We start from the raw sequence: 19,876 nt of genomic DNA, 5'->3' as shown, positions 1-19,876 counted from the left end.
CTGAAAACTGTGTGCACTCTTAACACCTTCACTAACGGCCGCGAAAGCGTACGTTGTTATAGAGGGTACAAATTCCTTTATCTGCTATAACAGAGTCTCAATGGAGCTTCCCCATCTCTGTCAAACTGCACAGACATTTCGGATGGTGGACTGTGCAGCGTCAAGTAAGACAGAAATGTCAGTAGCCCTAGATTGCTTAGTTCCATGAAACGGTTGCTGGTGCCAGTAAGATTACCTAATTAAGTCTAAAGCATTTCGACAGCTTCATCTTAAGAGATGGAACATAGCCCCTCCACTACATGCAGACTTCAACCCAGTCGAAACAGTGGATGAATTATTACCGATTATCTGAAAGAATGTGGTATTTCAAAAACGAGTCATTTTGGGTAAAGAATAGAATTAAATTGACATCTTTTCAAACTCATGTCATATGGTATATCTTCAAAACATGACTTTCTTTTCTTTGCAGTGGTGGAGGGAGGAGATACTTTTCCTTGGTGACCAACGATTTCGAAATCGTGTACATCTTACAGAACTCTGCAATCTGTTGCTATCTGGACACAAAATCAGGTAACTTGGCGATGTTTTAAAACGCGTGACTCATATTCTGGAGGGATATGTAGGTTTAGATTTTAAGTGGTCCTGTTAATCTCGACAAGAAAATACCTGGATAATTCTCCATCTTTTCACCAACCAAAGAGTGTTGGTAGTGTATCAGGTATCCTGCCGGATCTTGGAAACAACACAACTCGATTTTTTGGTGATACACTTGTGGAACATCTTCAGGAGAAACACTGGAGCTGCTGAGTCATGTTGAAAAGTTATGCCAAGGCAGGAAACCGCCATCCTGTATATGCCGCCGCGCTGCATGCGCCGCTCACATCAGATGCTGCCCCAGAGGCTGAGCTTGTGGTGTCGTAATACGTATCACACTTAAACACTTAAACACTAACCTCAAACAGTGGGTCCGGCCACACCAAAGAACATTGTTTTTATCAGGTTTCATTCCATGGGGAAGCAGTTGTGCCCAGTGACTGTATTTATATCAAGCAGTAAAGGGTACAGCAATCTGCCGCAAATAATATTTACTGCATACCCAGATTTCGGTCACTTTATGGTCATCTTCAGTGCAGCAAATGTAAGTTAAAATATTAAAGCCACTTACATATGCACACAGTCCGAACTGGACTATTGATGTCAGTAACCGATATATGGATATTCAATAAATATTATCTACGACTTATTTTTTTACCCTTTGTCTTTTGTTGCGAGATTGTCGATTTTTCAGCTGTCGCAGCTTCGTGTGACGGTGATGTTCCACGCACATGTCAAGTGTGCGAATCAAATGGCTACTGAAAGATTTCCCAAATTCACAACGAATTTTGCGTGTGCAAATCATCCTTGACATAGTCGACTAGTGTCCCAATCCAGGCAATTAGATGAAGCACATTCTTAACGTCAAATTTCTTTAAAAATTTTCTACTCTTAAAGGATATGCCACAAACGCAACGAATAAAATTCACAGACCTATATTATTCTTCATGCACATTTTTTCATGGTCCAAACAACATATCACGGCTAATATCCTTTCCGAAGTATCCATTTTTCTCAAGTGCAGACCTCTCGCGCGCGATGGATCTTTGGCGTCGATGTTCGTATACGGGCGATGCCTTGGGGCAATACCTGTGCTTAGCGGCACGTGCGCCATACGTGGTAAGAGGCTTGTGGAGGATGTTCAGAAACAGTCTAAAAGCTTGTAAGGGTGGTGTTGCAGGGCAGGCTGTGCTGGAGAATAACTGTTCAGAAAAAAAAAAAATTCGACACGTTTCGCCGTTTCCGAGTTAATCGGGATTGATGCTAGCTAATCAAGCAGTTGCGTGCAAATTCAAGGGGCCCACCAGATACAACTCGTGTTGGTTGTTCTCAGGGCGTAGATAATAGCACACGAGACTGCTCAGCCTTTGGCTCAGATTCGATCCTTACTTCCGTCCCACGTCCAATTACTGTGTCGCTTCATTGTTCGGTTCTAAGAAACTAAAAGAAGAACACGACTGGCGACACCGTCTCCGGCGGGTCGCTTGAACATGCGCGCACAACGGCCTGACTGGCTAAATTCAATGCTAATTGCCTCATAAACGACGCAATGTATCGAATTATTTTCTTAAAAAGTATACAGGGTGGTCAGAAAATGTCTGAAACGCTTGTAGTGATGTTGTAGGGAAAGTTGTACTGAGACATAAATGTTAGGAAAAAAATTCAATACGTTGCGCCGTTTCCGAGTTATTTAGCATTGAAGTTAGCCAATCAGATCGTCGCGCGCGTAAATTCAAGTTTCAGCTAACGAGTCAAAGCATTCGTTGGGCAACACTGCCCCTGGCAGGCCGCTTGAATGTGAGCACGCGACGCCCCGATTGGCTAAATTATATTCGAAACGGCGCAACGTATCGCATTGTTTTCTTAACATTTATGTCTCAGTACAATCTGCCCTACAACAACACGACAAGCGTTTCAGACATTTTCTGACCACCCTGTATAGTGCTCAAAAGCGATCAATATGTCCTTTTAAGGTTTGACTACTATTTATAGCATTCCATTTTAGCCTTGCCGTGCATTACAATTCCTGTAGTCAATAGGCTGTGTCTGACTCTCTCATTCCGAGTCATGACTTCTGTATCATGACTGGAAATATGCTCGCCCACAATTGATGTGATCTGTATGCGGGAACCGATCTTCCTTCTCCCTCCTTTCACACGCTTTGTGCCGTAAGAAACAACACATGGCTTAGTTCATAAGATGGTAGATCTTTGAGATCGTTCGCAATTCTTTTTTTTTTTTTTTTTTTTTTTTTTTAAATGGGGGAAATTGTGATGAGATCCATGGAGTGTTGTGACAGTAAGAAGTATTGAATAAAACGTTAGACACTAGTAGAAATATGAATACGTGAGTAAAAAGATGAGTAGGTGAAGTAGTACTTAGAAATATAAGTTATCTGTCGCATAAGTTGACACCATTTGATAATGTTGTTGCAGCTGTTAATAGCAACATGTAACAGGGCTATTACGGTACGTGGACCTTTGTAAGACGACGATTTCCAGCCAAGGCTGCAAGTCAGCAGCTGCACAGTCGTTAAGATGGCGTACAAATGGAAAGCCGAAATATAGAGTCGTGTTGATTTTAGAATCCGGCAGTAAACCCGAGGAGACTACCAAGAATTACTACGCCGGTAAATCCTACACAGTCAGTTCGAAACTGTGCTTCGTCTCTGGCAGGACGTTAAACCTTAATGAGCCTTCCTTCTACAGGCAAAGTATCGTGACCTACATTCCGGTGACACGTGAGCAGGGACAGCCTAATGGCTCTCCCACGTCTGTCAGTCTGCGAAAGTATATCAACTCGAGCAGACAGTCTGAATGGCCGTTCACCAGGGTGGAAGAAGAATACTGGGACAGCACTTTGCAGCCGAGAGACGCGTGCGGTGCTAGGTGCGTGGCACGGACTTGTACCTGGAGATGTGACGAGAAAATTTACGAGCGGCCGTCTTTGTGTGGCACGATAAGAGGCGGCGGCTGCACACGCTGCCGTGCCGCGGCGCGGCCTCGCGTGAGCCCAGCCGCTGCCGGCTGCCCGCTGCCCCCTGCGCCCCGCCTGCTAGCCTCTCTTCTCGCGTGTCGCCACCTCCACCTCCACCTCCACCTCCACCAGCAGCCGCCGTGACGCGGGCCGGTGTCACGGCTCGCTGTGCCCAGCGCAGCGTAGCGGCCCACCCACCACTGCTCTCCAAACTGCGCCGCTGCACTGAAGCCGCCCGCTTCGTGCTAAGACCAACCCGCAGGCTTCTCGACCTCTTGCAGTCGTTTCACGTTGCAGCCTTGTTCAGTTTCTGGCCTCCCACTGACACTTCGAAAGTCACAGAAAATGCTGCTGCGTGATTATTAATCTTTCTTCGAGTGACCGACATTGTAACATGGGACTTAGGGAAGGCAGGAAAAGGTGTGGACGGGGCCTAATCAGTTACCATTGGTTACACAGTAAATACGTACACTTAATCTAAGGAAATAATTTTTTAAAAACAGTCATTTAAACAAAATTGACAGTAACACAAGCGCCGGCCGCTGTGGCCGAGCTGTTCTAGACGCTTCAGTCCGGGACAGCGCTGCTGCTATGGTCGCAGACTCGAATTCTGCCTCGGGCATGGATGTGTGTTATGTCCTTAGATTAGTTAGGTTTAAGTAGTTCTAAGTCTAAGGAATTAGATTAGGAAATGAGACACTTAAAGTAGTAAAGGAGTGTTGCTATTTGGGGAGCAAAATAACTGATGATGGTCGAAGTAGAGAGGATATAAAATGTAGACTGGCAATGGCAAGGAAAGCGTTTCTGAAGAAGAGAAATTTGTTGACATCGAGCTTTGATTTAAGTGTCAGGAAGTCGTTTCTGAAAGTATTTGTATGGAGTGTAGCCATGTATGGAAGTGAAACATGGACGATAAATAGTTTGGACAAGAAGAGAATAGAAGCTTTCGGAATGTGGTGCTACAGAAGAATGCTGAAGATTAGATGGGTAGATCACATAACTAATGGGGAGGTACTGAATAGAATTGGGGAAAAGACGAGTTTCTGGCACAACTTGACTAGAAGAAGGGATCGGTTGGTAGGACATGTTGTGAGGCATCAAGGGATCACCAATTTAGTATTGGAGGGCAGCGTGGAGGGTAAAAATCGTAGAGGGAGACCAGGAGATAAATACACTAAGCAGATTCAGAAGGATGTAGGCTGCAGTACGTACTGGGAGATGAAGAAGCTTGCACAGGATAGAGTAGCATGGAGAGCTGCATCAAACCAGTCTCAGGACTGAAGACCACAACGACAACAAACAACAAGTCTAGGGCACTGATAACCTCAAATGTTAAGTTCCATAGTGCTTAGAGCCATTTGAACCATTTATAGCACAAGCTACATTGACGGCTGAAGGCCTTATTAAGAAAGAATTCAAAATTATTTGTCGGCTGAAGACCACAAGCAATAGGAATAATTTAAACAAAATATTATTTTTAACCAATTGAAACAATCAGACCAAATAAAGAATGGAGTGATCCACAGACAGTGCTCCAAGGATCGACCTGAGAATAGTCCCTACAGCTGCGTAAGCGGTGAGACAGGCAGTCAGGAGTTATGCTCACTTAACAGGATGGCAATTAGAGACAGTTTAAACGTTGTTCAGTCCTCTTACCAAATCCACCTAACGTGTGATAACCAGTACAACGATGGGATAATTCAAGCGATGGCGAAGTGACAGACAGCACTGCGTCTTCAGAATCCGGTGTTTAAAACATCGAAGGGCAGAAGGAACCACCACATCCAAGGTAGACAAAATAAATCACAATCCACACCGCGATCAAGGAGGCTGTCGAACAACACGTCATGCCGGACAGCATCGGCAAGACGAGGAAAGTACACTGCCGCAAAAATACGCTAATCTCCAGGGCAGGTAACAGGGGCGTTAGCTGCCGCTAGGCAGTAAAATACTGCTGGTTGCACTTCACCAAATAATAACACGGAATTCAAAGCTGAATAACAGGCAGTAGAAGATGGCTAATAGATTCTGCCAACTCAGCACGCTCCACTTGCTGCTGTTCCTCTCACAGCGACTCTCGAGCAGCAACGCACGAACAAACAGCGTGATTACAAAAATGGACGTTCCAGTACTGTATTAATGTTCACTCAACTCAACGTGCTGGGTCTGGTGAACAATGAGGTTGTGGCCCTCGCAACTACAGCCCCTCGATCCGGCAATGCCTGCATGCCGCCAGCGGTCCCGGCATGTTCTCGTACTGCCAGACATCTCTGCTGCTCCGTCCCAATCGAACTACCGACACACCCGACCTGGAAAACACTTCTATGGGTACTAGATATCGATAAACGCTGCTGCTGCCACTCACCGACAGACAACGCTAGCAAACGTAGTGGCACCAGTAAACAGAAGAAGAAAACGAGACGCCACTATCCCTACTACATGATGCCAACCTACCAACGGCACCAACATGAGCCGCACACGACTCATACATATTATGAAAGAATACAAGCCCAGTACTTGAAAATTCTGGTAAAACGAAACAAACTGAAACACGGTATGGCATTGGAAGGGTGTGTAATACAGAGGTGAACAAAAATATGGAAACAACAAAAACACAAAACATTACCATGCCTAAATGAGATTTTCACTCTGCAGTGGAGTGTGCGCTGATATGAAACTTCCTGGCGGATTAAAACTGTGTGCCGGACCGAAACTCGAACTCGGGATGTTTGCCTTTCGCGAGAAAGTGCTCTACCATCTGAGCTACCCAAGCACGACTCACTACCCGTCCTCACAACTTCAATTCTGCCAGCACTTGCCCGTGAAAGGCAAAGGTTCCGAGTTCGAGTCTCGGTCCGGCACACAGTTTTAATCTGCCCGGAAGTTTCATTACCATGCCTAATAAAAAGTACGAAACCCATTGGTGTTCTATACTGCTTCAGTCGTCCTCGAATGGATGAATAGGGCTTTCAAGGGAATCTTATGCCATTATTCCTGCAAAATAGTGGGAATTGTAAGAAGAGATGATGGAGATGGGTGGCGATCTCGGACACTTGTCTCCAAAGTAGACCACAAATATTCAATAATACTGAGATCTGGTGACTTTGGTGGCCAGTGGAAATGCGTCAATGCATCCCTGTGCTCACAAAACCAGTTCTCGACGATGCGAGCTTTGTGAACAGGGCCTCTGTCCTTTTGGGACACAGCTACCCTACTGGGGAACAAATAGTGTACCACAGGATGGACCTGATCAGCCAAAATGGTCACATAACAGTTGGCAGTAAGACGACATTGTAGAGTACTCCTGAGGCCATGGACTTTCACGATATGGCTGCCCAAATCATCACCAAATCCTCGTCATGTTTCTCTCTTTGCACGTGAACCCGGCCAGAAGTTGCGAATAACAGACTCTTCAGACTAAATGACTTCCGTCCATTGCTCCACAGTTTACGTTTTCCTGTTGTGGAGAGTTTCATCACTGATGTATGGCTTTGGAATTCTAGCTCACCCTGTAATTTTATGCTGATGGATGTCCCTTCTTCTTTTTTTTTGTGCTGACAGAGTTCGCGAGTGCGACATTCAGTTTCTGGAGTTGCTTTTGCAGTTGCAGTGCTATTATTTTTCGTCACAGTCCTCTTCAGCGGCCGTTTGTCGCGATCAGTCAATATACACTTTCATCCGCGTTGTGACTTATCGGATGAAATTATTCCACTTTTCCTTTTCGGTATGAATCTTTGAAACGATGCCCTTTGAAACAGTAACCACTTCAGCGCCATACGAGAACCAACAATTTTCCCCTGTTCGATTTCACTTGCCTCCGACATAATGCAGTCACAACTACACAGAACACTATTCTGACCTCGACTCACACCTGAAATGTATTGAAGACGTTACGTAAGTGCCGTTCGTGGTCAAATACAACAGCTCAACCTGCAGGCTTTGCTAACATCTGTATTTGTTTTCAAGTATCCATTTCTTGCTGTGTTTCCACATTTTGTCCAGTCCTGTACTTAACAGCGAAAACTGACACAGATGCAAGTATAAAACCGAGCCAAAACCCTTAGGTAAACATGGACTCGTAAACTAGCCGTTTGAGAGGTAACCGCGAACGTGTGGCTAAGAGCTGCCATTGAATTTAGAACATTTTCCTAGTTACTATAGATTTCTTTTAAATGTAAACTTTTCGATTAGGTCAAAATGTTATTGGGCTCGGATTTCAGCTACGGCCAATAGTTGGGCTGCACGGTATACGCACGATGTAGGAACGGAACACTTTTCTCCTCACAAAGAATTTTACGAAAAGTCGTTCTTCCCGCGAACCATTTGCGACTGGAACAGAAAAGGGATAAGTGATAGTCGTACGTCAAGTACCCTCCGTCACCGACCTTAAGGTGTTATGCGGAGCGTAGATGTAGATCTAATGTGAGATGACGTCCAAAGCATCAATGTGGTACAAGGTGGATAAGTCCTCAAGACGCTGTACCTTGGCCTCCAGTATCACCCGATCTCACTCTTTTGCATTCTTCTGTCAGGCGTCATATCAAAAGTGGTGCGTACAGTACTCCCGTCGATAGAGTTGGAGAATCGGAGTAACAAATTGTGTAGTCCTATTTAGATTTGTGAGGTGTTCCAGGAGGTATTTGAAATAATTAAAAACTCAGTGAAGGGACGAATGCTGCGCTGCATCCAAATGGATCAACCACACTTGGAACACATTCTTTAACAGGTACGAGTGTACAATAAATTGTAACGTGTTGAAATACTGTTTTTTACTAGCGCAGCATATTGGTGAAATTTAGCCCAATTATTCGTAGGTGGGGACTTCATGGGAACGCTTACATTTCATTACATATATACTACCTAGAACAATATTACTTGCTGAAATCAGTGACGTCTCGTAATCATACACAGCTATTTGAGAACTAGCCCATGTGTTGACTAACGTCTGCTGGGACCTCTTACTTTCAGTACCGTGTACTTTGGTGTGCTCAGGTTTCGTTATTAACATGGGGCCTAGAGCATTCATTCCTGAACCAAGTTTTATCTACACACTGTTCAAATGGCTCTGAGCGCAATGGGACTTAACATCCGAGGTTATCAGTCCCCTAGCACTACTTAAACCTAACTAACCTAAGGACATCACACACATCCATGCCCGAGGCAGGATTCGAACCTGCGACCGTAGTGGTCGCGCGGTTCCGGACTGAAGCTCCTAGACCCGTTCGGCCACCGCGGCCGGCTCTACACACTGTACAGTGCACACCACTTCCGTGTCGATGTAAGACGGGGGTACATTCCAGCATAGTTTATGTACACTTAAGGCATAGACATACGCACACAGTGGAAGAGGCAGGTGGTAGGTGGCACTACGTTGTCGCAACGATGACACCAATACCTGCAGGTCGCCCCTGATGCGACTGTCGATTACATGATAACTGGGGAGGAGTGTGGTAGCGGCGGTGAGTATGGAAGTAGACGAAATGCTTGAGAGCGCGCTGGGTAAAACGGAAGAGCACATCTCTCAGACGTTGTGGCAGCGGCAGCAGAGTTACATGAACAGTGATCTTTACGAGTCCTGGACCATTCATTAACACCAGAGGTGCATGCCACGGATGTCCACACCTTGATGTTCGAGTTGCTCCAAATGTAATTCACTCCCCTCGTCGACGTCACGCTATCGAATGTGTGTTTGTTTTGTTTGTTATCAGTCTTCTGAGTGGTTTATGCGGCCTGTCACGAATTCCCCTCCCATGCCAACCTCTTCATCTTAGAGTAGCACTTGCACCCTACATCCCCAATTGTTTTCTGGATGTAGCCCAATCTCTGTCTTCCTCTACAGTTTTTATCCCGACAGCTCCCTCTAGTACCATGGAAGTTATTCGATGATGTCTTAACTGACCTCCTACCATCCTGTTCCTTCTCTTGTCAGTTTTAGAGGAAGCCTTTCCTCGCCAGTTTTACAAAGGACACCCCCCCCCCTCCCCCCATTCCTTATCTTATCAGTCCACCCGATTTTCAACATTCGTCTGTAGCACACCATCTCAAATGCTTCAGTTCTCTTCTGTTCCGGTTTTCCCACAGTCCATGTTTTATTACCATACAATACTGTGCTCCGAACGTACTTTCTCAGAAATCTCTTCCTCTAATTAAGGTCTATGTTCGATACTAGTAGACTTCTCCTGGCCAGGAACGCTTTTTTGTCAGGGCTAGGCCGCTTTTTATGTCCTCGTTGCTCCCTCCGTAATTGGTTACTTTGCAGCCTAGAGAGCAGAATTCCTTAGCTTCATCTATTTTATGACCGCCAATTTGACGTTAAGTTTCTCGCTGTTCTCATTTCTACTATTTCTAATTACTTTCGTCTTCCTTCGATTCACTCTCAATCCATATTCTCTACTCATCAGGCCTCTCATTCCATTCACACCCGTCCTAATCTTTGCACTTCGTTATTGGTCCCCATTTTTATAGCTTACTCTTGGTTCTGGCACATACTGTATGTTATCTGTCATTCCCTACGGCTTACTCCTATTTTTCTAAGAATTTCGAACATGTTGCACCATTTTACATTAACGAACGCTTTTTCCAGGTCGAAAATCCTATGAATGTGTCTTGATTTTTCCTAAGTCTTACTTCCATTATCATGTACATGACAGCGTTGCCTTGGTGCATTTACCTTTCTTAAAACCAACCTTGTCATTATCCAACAATCCGCAGTTTCCTTTTTCAATCTTCGACATATATATTATTCTAGTCAGCAGTTGGGATACATGAGATTACAAGCTGATTCTGCGATAATTCTCGCACTTTTCCGATAATTTAATGCGCTGTCTCCAGACTCATAGATGTTACACACCAACTGCAACAGTCGTTTGGTTGCGATATTCCCCAATGAGTGCAGAAATTCTAAAGAGATACTGTCTATCCCATCTGCATTATTTAATCGCGAGTCTTCCAAAGCTCTGTTAAGCTCTGTCTCGATTCCCATTTCATCCTCAGGCGCATCACTGCACAATTCTTCACCCTTGTTGAGGTCTTCAACGTACTCCTTCGACCTATATGCTATCTCTTCTACGTGTAACATCAGAATTCCCATTGCACTCTTAATGTTTCCTGTCTTCCTTCCAATAGAATCTAAGGTTTTTCTGACTTTTCTATTGCTAAGTCAGTTCTTCCTAAAGCTTTTTCGTTTTCGATTTCTTCAAATTTTTCCTGCAGCCATTTCGCTTTGGCTATTATTTTTCTCCTAAGTGACTTATATTCCTGTATTCTTGAACTTCCCTTAGCATTTTTGTACTTCCTTCTTTAGCCTATCAATTGAAGTATTTTTCTTTGCAGTTACCTTCCTTGTTCCTATATTTTTCTGTCCAACTTCTGTGGTTGTCCGTTTCAGAGATGTCCATTACTCTTCAAGTGATCTGCTCACTGTAGTCTCTATAGCCTTAGAGAACTTTAAACCGATGCCATAATTATTCAGTACTTCTTATCCCATTTTTTCCACATTAATGTTTTCGTATGAATCTCTCTAAGTTCATTCCATTCTTCATCATTACTAAATTTTGATCTCAGCCTATATCTGCTTCTCGAAATGTCTTACTGTCGAGTACCTTATTTCGGAATATCTTCCTGACCATGATGTATTCCAGGTGGAATTTTCTGTATCTCCAGGCCTTTTCCAAGTACATTTGCTTATTTTGTGATTTTTCAACAGTGCGTTCGCTATTATTAGCTGTAATGTATTGCAGAAATTAATATTTCTCCGCTCTCATTCCTATTACCAATCCGATACTCGCCCTTAATTCATTCTTCTATTCTATCCACTACTGACCAGTTCCAGCACCCCATGATTATTAAATTACATCTCATTTTACACACTGAATTACACTTTATATATCGTCATATACTTCCTCTATCTCTTCATCTCGTTCTTGTGACGACGGCATGCGTAGCTGAACCGTTGTTGTCGGTGATGTTGGTTTGTTGTTGAGTGGGATGAGAACAACCATATATCTGACTTGCTTGCAGTAACTCACTCTCTGCCCAACTTTCCAATTCATAACGAATCCTACTCCTGTTATACCAATTTCTGCTGCTGCTGATATTATCCTATATTCGTACGACCAGAAATCCTTTCCATTTCATTTAATTGACCTATAGATAGATTGAGACTCTACATGTCTCTTTGCATTTTTCAGCTTCTCTACGAAGTTCAAACTTCTGATATTCCGCGGTTCGACTCGTACTATGGTGTCCTTTCGTTAGCTGTCCAAATTTCTTATTAAGATTAGCTCCGCCTTGGCAGTCCCCTCCCGGAGATTCAAGTGAGGGACTAATCAGGCATCTATTGTCAATGGAGAGATCATCGTGCCACTTTTTCAATTACAGGCCACATGCCCTGCGAATATACATTGTATGTCTTTCATGAATCCTCAGGACGTTGACCATTGCTGATTCTTCCGCCGTTATTGGGTAGTTTCCAAACCCAAGAACAAGACGTTGCTCTGTACCCTCGTCGCTCATCCACTCTCTTTGAAAAGGTCGTTAGCCCAACGACGGTGACTCCTTATACAGGAATCTTAGGCCACCATTGCTGGTGACTGTTATTCAGAATTTAAGCAATGGCCGGATTCAATCCAAAAAAATGGTTCAAATGGCTCTGAGCACTATGGGACTTAACATCTATGGTCATCAGTCCCCTAGAACTTAGAACTACTTAAACCTAACTAACCTAAGGACATCACACAACACCCAGCCATCACGAGGCAGAGAAAATCCCTGACCCCACCGGGAATCGAACCCGGGAAGATTCAATCCAAGGACGAAGGTTATTGCATTGCTTGTCAAGACGCTACTCGTAGAGTATGGGTCACTATGGACGTACTATATGGTGAACTGTCGTGCGAGTACGCTCATACGTCTGGCGCACTTGTTTTTCGAAGCATGGCGACAATCAGTATGAATGATTTATCAGTATGGAATGTAGAGGGCAGAGCCTCCCTAGTCATCAAGTGACACAGCAATCAGCGACCCGAAAAATGTCACTAGCTTCTGCTAGAGAGTGCAACACATTACGTTGAGACAAATGGGATATAACGATGGCTGCTAACATTATTTTTAATTTGTTGCTTCCCAACACTTCCCGCCCATACTGCCTAGCCTAATTCGGCTGATACAATTCTCAATAATTAGTGACAGTTTAAAAAGTTTGCCCATAGTGGCATAGGATGTGAGGTTTAGCATCTAACTCCTTTTTTTTCCATTAGACTTTGGTCGTTAGCTGCTCCGAAATTTCTATAACGCTACAGAAACACAAATGTTTAAATTAATAGAATTTATTCCTGCCATTTCTTGCAACATCTCTAAAGTACACTAAGTAGTGTTCTTAATACGAATATAAATGTGACCGGACAGCCTTTGGTTGAATGATAAAATCGTCATAATTAATACGTAAGCCACGTTTAACCTCGTGTGTGTGTGTTGCTCAGTATATTGTGCAGCGCTTTGACTAATGAGCGTATTACGTAATACTTTCCATTCTTCCTCTTCAGGTCCTCTGCCAATAGTGATCTCCCGAAATGTCGTGCCATTTGTTTATAAGCTCCTAATTTATCTCATGCTTTTAGAATCATGTGGTTCGACCTTTCATTTGGTTGACTACAGAACGCCGACCCCTAACTATGCATTAGCTTCCTCTATCAGATATCTTCCTTCATAGAGCGTAGCGTTTCTTGTGAACTATAAAGTCTAGCATATAGCACTGAACTGCACAAACTTTCAGTTCTATACTTGTTTAAGGTATGACAAATGTAAGAAAAAGCTGTGGTGTTACGGATTCCGTGCAGTTCTCTTTTCTTTAACTATATACTCGTAATAGTAGGAAAAAAAATGTTTCACACATTTCAGTTTAGAAATATTTTTTGTTTAGAAATTTACTATTTGCTTCAGTTTGAAACAAGGATTTGTGTGCATTTTGTCACAAACATGACTACGCGCCTGTCATTCTCGACCTCAGTGTTTCCCAACACCGTACTATTTTTGCAAGCTTTCATTATTTCGCATTTATATGGAAAAACTAATGTGAAGCAATTTAATTGAATCAGTCAATAACGAGCCCACTACAAACAGCTTTGTAAAATAACCATTTTTACTTGGTGATTAGTTGCGTAATGCGTGACTGGCTCTTACTTGTGTAGCACATCAAATACGTTATCTCTTTCAGTCCTAAAGGGTAGGTTATCACCCACGGCGAGCTCATTTCGAGCCAAAAAAGTTAGTTGAAAAATGGTTCTGAGCACTATGCGACTTAACTTCTGAGGTCATCAGTCACCTCAAAAAAGTGGGCTTCACTCGCACACGTCAAGGACGCGTAAGGATGCAGTCTCCTTTAGTCTACGGATATGATTATGTGATTTTGGAAGTCTAATTTTGAGCGTCTCTCAATTCTTTCGATGCTTATTGCCAAGTCTGCTCGACAGAGATTCAAACGCAGGAGTGCTACTCTAGAATTGTTCGCACTATCATCTTGTACGCGGTTTCGTTTACAGATGCACTGCTCTGAGAATCCTCTCAGTTTAATTAGGGCTTCGTCTTCCATTTATCTTTGCAGCTACTGATTTCATGTGCTCTTCCCCTTTGAAACCACTTCGAAATATTACCAGCAGAAAGTAAACTATGACACAAGTTTCAGATATCTACGTATAATCTTAAAATATCTTATCGGAATCTCATTCTTCTTATGGGCACATCTAGCACTTATCCACATAGAAAAATAGATTATATTTTGTGCACTAAATGTACTGCCTAAAGCAATTTAACTTTTGTAATAACTACCCATCGACAATATTTTCCTGTGAACAACAGTACTGCTCACTGATTAATCGTTCACTTGTGTTGACAACACCAGAGATCCTACACCATTTCAATTTGGCACATTGCATCCTCTCGCTGTAACAGCCATTAGTACAATAGTACCACGATTCTGCTTTACAAGTTCAGAACAGTATAGTTTTGCCTATTTTGGGACTGACTGTAACCCTGCTAGATTAGAAAGATGCTTTGGTTCATTTGCGCATGTTGAATACCATTGTATGTGTTATTCTTTGCTACCCTACAATCTTGTCGATACCGTTCTAGAAGTATACGTGTATGGGCACAGATACTGAGGGGTCAGTATTTTGTTTCCGTGGCGAGCTCGGCCAACCAAGTCTAGCGCTGTGCTTGCTGCTCTACCATTCATCAGGCACTCGGCATGAGTCATTTAGCTTGCAGAGTGGCAAGGAGTGGGGTGCAGTGCGCTAATGTAGTCGTGATAAATGGCCCGCTGCTGTTCTTTCTCATGTAGCTGGACGTTAACTTCCGGTTCCTCTGCTGTCTCTCTAGACGGCCAGCAGTAAACTCCAAGTAACAGGAGCAACACCGTTCTCATTTCGACAGAGAAGAGTAGAATAAATCACAAAAGTACGTCACTAATTTAGTTGCTCGAGTCACGTCTGAAAGAGTTCTGCCGCTTGGCTAGTAGCAGTTCAAAAACATTGGAGATAAGTTTCCTGTGCGATCTACAGGCGTTGAGTTTGCCTCATAGTCACCATTTTCCAGGAGCTTCCACTACCATAGAAAAACCTTCATTCAGGTCTTGGCGTAAAACACGGGACTTGGAATATCGGACACCAAATGTTCAAAACGGTGAGAAGCACACTGTTTCTTTAGGTGCAGGAAGAGGTGTCGAAATTCTGAGTCATCTGGACAGAGTGGAGGAGTATGTAAGCGTGTTCTCAGTTTTCTCAGTGTTCTCAGTTTTCCACGTCTATTGTTCTGAATGGTACGTCTCAGTTTCGTACAATGCAGATGTTATTGATGTGACAGGCCTTACAAAGTCCACCAATAACACACATTTCCAATCCCTAAATACAGATTCTTTCATTCTTCTCGCAAATGTATATTTGTTAACGTTTTTGTCTTCTATGAACTTCAGTGATGCCATTTGTTATGCAGACTCCAGTCCTGTTTCAGAAGCAGCCAAAGTATTTTCATTTGCTATTAGCAATTGAATCGCTGTTCCTAAGTCCACGTATGGCTATCGTTTATTTTCCAAAGACTTCCGCTTTCACTCACACAAAGAAAGCAGCAACACTCTCCCTACCTCTACGCAAACCAAAGTGATCTCTGTAGTCCAAAACGATCTCTGTGTAGAACTACATTTTCCCAGCGATAGGCTGATTCTTCTCAGATGCACCCCGAGCATTTGAGTTTCAACGAAATTTGCATACTGGAGTCGATTGTTAGTGTTTGGCTCATAGTGAAAGGGTCATAGCTGGTTCCATTATTACGAGGTGAGCAGAAAACATAAGACTTCTTTCGCAGTATCAAGAATGTCAGTGCTATTACTTGTGAATGGGTCGTTTTGAAGCGTCAGTTTCTACATGAAATGATTCCTAATATATGCTACTATTACCATAACATGTGGTGATTTTTTTTGTACCTCTACTTTACACATTTATACATTGAACAGCTTCGGATGCTTGCAAGCCACAAACTGGTTCCAACATGCATCTCAAGCCGACAAGGGTAAAGGATGAAACACAACGACCTCAGTACCAAGCGACGCTTCTATTCTTAACGCCAAATAGATAATCAGTGAAGTCGAATCTCTCTAAATTATCAAAACAGCGTTCATTCTTGGTGTAAATGATCTATTAATTTTCTTCATACTAGTTTCCATGCGTTTTATACTGCTGAATCCGAAATTAACGCGTTGTTCCAGATGGGATATTCGTGATACAAAAACGAGTCAACAGCCAACGAACACTGTTATTTAATTAGAATAAACCATATTCTGAAAGCTGCAATACCTACAACGCAATGCATACATACTTCTTCAGAAAATTTGAACGATGAGATGAAGATTGGTCGATAAACAAAACTGGATGAAGCTATTTTAAATGTTGTACAAAAGTAAGTGTGATAATATTCTGTAGCGTTTTGCGTTCAGTGCTGTTCTGAAGAAAATATAAAACTGTGCTAATAAGGACCATATTTTAAAAAATAAAGGCTTAAAAATATTCGTCATAAAAATATACAAGAATGTCGCACGAAGGATTGTTTCTTATTTTCGCACATTTTGCCATTAGGTTAATTTAATCTCGTTGTGAATAAGCACTGCTTACAACACGTGAGACAATTTCGTGTAGTGCAGTCCAGCGTTTCAGTCCTTGTTGCAGACGTCCATCATCAGACTAAGACGTACACAGAAAAATTCAGTCGGTTGCGAGTTATTTGAGGCCACGAGGCATTTCAGCATTCCAGCAGTATTCAATAACATTGTAGATCCTGTTAGATCTGGTGAACTGACTCAAAGGCAACGACGATGTCAGTCTGGCATGACGCTGGTTACTGGAAGCCTAATTCTGAAACCGATATTAAGATAGATGCAGTAGTTCCGACGATTTGTTTGCGAATAAATGTAATGAACATGTAGAAGACGTATACCGACTGCAAACATGTAACAGAACACTATTAATTCAGATGTTTCTTTTTATTGCTTGTTTGGGTATGGCACTGCGAGACCTGTCCCATATTAATCCATAGTAACAGCCTGTTCGGCATTCACCTCACACCAGGTGGAACGAGCGCTTCACGTTTTATGGATGCACTTTTTATCATACCGTGCCGTCATGTCGTAACACAACATGCACTTGTTAGCATCATTTCCGCTGTTTTCGTAGGATTAGCCAGTAGAGCTCATATGTATTAAGCAGTTCTTGTTTTACCATGACCATGCTTCTCAGATGCCATTGGGTACCTACCGTATAAACCTATGAAGTGAGAGAAAGTGATTCTAATAATTGTATACTGTTTACGTCACAAGCGGACATGCAACACGAGAAGCTGCTTCTCGTGACTTACAAGTAGTACTTTGTGTTTCTGTTTACACTTAAATACTTTGCTGTGAAATATGACTTCACTGTCGTTACAGTATATTTGCAGCATTGGTAGACTCTACCCATTTAAACAAGGAAAGACTGGAGAAACAGCACACGGACAGATTCAGTAGATCAAGATAGATGAGGGTGACAAGGTCACTGTAAAGGTGACACCGATCCAGTGTTATGAAATTTTGCAAATACCACAACAGTTTCCTCAGCAAATATTTGCGATCTGCGACTGTTGTGGTATATATAAAAGCTCAAGTTAGGATAGATTTTATTGTATCATATAGCTTGTAACTATGTTTCAGTTTGAGGTAAAAAAATAAAGCACCAGATGATGCGTTCTGATACGCACATAAAAAATCTATAAAAAATTGAATTAATAATGTGATATGATGAAGAGGAGAACATCAGGTTTCTGCATACAGACAGATCACTAAGACAATACTCAAGAATGGCTTGAAATTCAGTGGTTATGTTTGTGGAACGAACAGTAATAGACTCGCTAGAAGACTATTCACCATCACTAACTGAAATAAATTCAGCTGGTTATAAGATTCATATGAACAACACAGAAGGAAATACAATATACAAAGTGCTTTATGTTCTGTGCTCCCACTGCTGTTGAAACGCTTGATATTTAGAAGAATCTCGCTGACAGGTGGTAAAATTGTAGTTTTATTGATACACAACAGTTTAGCGGCCTAGAGCCGCACATCTGGTGCAACGTTAAAAGGTCATAGGTATACCCATGCTCCTAGTCAAGATATATTATACATCACATTGGCAAACGACGGGTGACAAAGACGTAATCCAGTGAAGTCACCAGGGGCCGCTTGTACTCTTCTCAACATCGTGTTGCCCAGCCGTCACACCGATGCAGGGTAATTTTAAAACAAGGGCCTATAACGACATGATAAATGCAACAGTAATGTAATGTATACAATATCCATTGGGTAATATAACTTGACTAGCTGCGATGCGTATACGTATGACCTATTGAAACCGTTGCACCTGATGATGATGTTTTTACGGCGAAATCGGATGTTATCAGTAAAACAATTTTACCAGGTGTCAGCGCAGTTCTTCTTAACATCATGTAAAGCAGGGATTCACAGAGAGGCTTGAAAAGAACGAGAAGAAAGTGTCAGAAGAACGAAAAAAGGAAACTACTGAAGCTGGAGAGATTTTGGGAGGATTAGAAGTCAGAAACTATCAAGCCAACGATAGAGTTCGGAAGCGCTTCTTGAGTGGGCAAAAATGAAGACAAAATGAAGAAGCATATTATGTGACAGGTTGTGACAATAAATGTAAAGTGACATTTTCCTGACAGGCACGGACAGTCAAGACTGAGAAATGAGTTCGAGATGTTTAAGAGAGGAAGCAGCCACAGCGCGTTGTTTACCGTAAGCGGACGACATGTTGCTGCGGGCGTCGACCAAGCTGCGTCTGCGTGCTCGCTAGGAGAGTGTTTGCTGCTGCCGCTTCTTCCGCCTCGTTCCACAACAAACGCTCGACTGCCGGCCGAAATGTCGGCGGCCGCTGGTGGGCACTGTGCGTCGCGCGGGTTGCATAAGTGCAGAGCTGGGCTACGCCACGCCTACGAGTCAGGCAGGCACAAGGCCGCCGCCGGTGGCGCAGCAGGGACCGACGCAAGCATTTCAGCCGCTGCACTGCAAGTTCCGCTTCGGCTTTATATCCAGACTGTGCAAAAATTAGGCTAAAGCGGAAAGTATCGCACAATCCGCTAAACAACTCGTGCATTTAACTTGCTGACATCTACAGCTACACGACTACTTTGCAATTCTCATTTAATGTTTGCTGAAGGGACAGTAGATTCACTGTCATACTATTTCCCTATAATTCCATTCTAGAATAGCACTTAAATGTTTCCGTGAGGGCTCTGTTTCGCTCATGACGATGGTCATTTCTCCCTATATAGTTGACAGTCAACAAAATACAAGGTGAACCAGAATTCCACCGAAGGACTTTCAAAGGCGGCCGTATGGAACATCATAACAAAAATTCCATTAAATATGAGGTCTAAAATGAATACCTTAAGAGCTATGAGCACTTGGTCATCTTCCCTACTGTGATGCACACCTTAAAGCTCTTTGCTTCTCACATTTTGAGATGTGGTAGTGTGGAGAAAAACAGGCAAAAAAAAGTCCCATAGACGTCGGCAGTGATTGCTACACCAAACCGATAATCATATCAATGACATTCTCTCAACTATTTAATTATCATACAAAATGAGCCTCCTTCCCCTTAACTTCTTTGGTATAACCTGAATCCTTTTGGACTACACGAAGAAGAACGAAAAATAAAATTTAGGTGCTGCTAACTAAGAAACACCAACGGTCTTTTCGCAGTGGTAATACCGGTTC

The 19,876-nt window shown here is 42.9% G+C and overlaps 1 protein-coding gene across 1 annotated transcript in view; it reads right to left on the bottom strand.

The window, feature by feature from the left end:
* Positions 1-19,023, bottom strand: part of LOC124774989 (neuromodulin) — a 732,616-nt gene extending 713,593 nt beyond the window's left edge. The window contains exon 1 of the mRNA XM_047249737.1: positions 18,895-19,023. Within this exon, the coding sequence (XP_047105693.1) occupies positions 18,895-18,910 (16 nt within the window). The 5' untranslated portion in view covers positions 18,911-19,023. The remainder of the gene's footprint in view (positions 1-18,894) is intronic.
* Between the last annotated feature and the right edge of the window lie 853 nt (positions 19,024-19,876).

The sequence above is a fragment of the Schistocerca piceifrons genome, chromosome 2 (genome assembly GCF_021461385.2).
Source record: "Schistocerca piceifrons isolate TAMUIC-IGC-003096 chromosome 2, iqSchPice1.1, whole genome shotgun sequence".
In the NCBI taxonomy this organism is placed as follows: Eukaryota; Metazoa; Arthropoda; class Insecta; order Orthoptera; family Acrididae; genus Schistocerca; species Schistocerca piceifrons.
The sequence above is the reverse complement of the archived record's forward strand: the minus strand, read 5'-3'. Positions and strand labels throughout refer to the sequence as shown.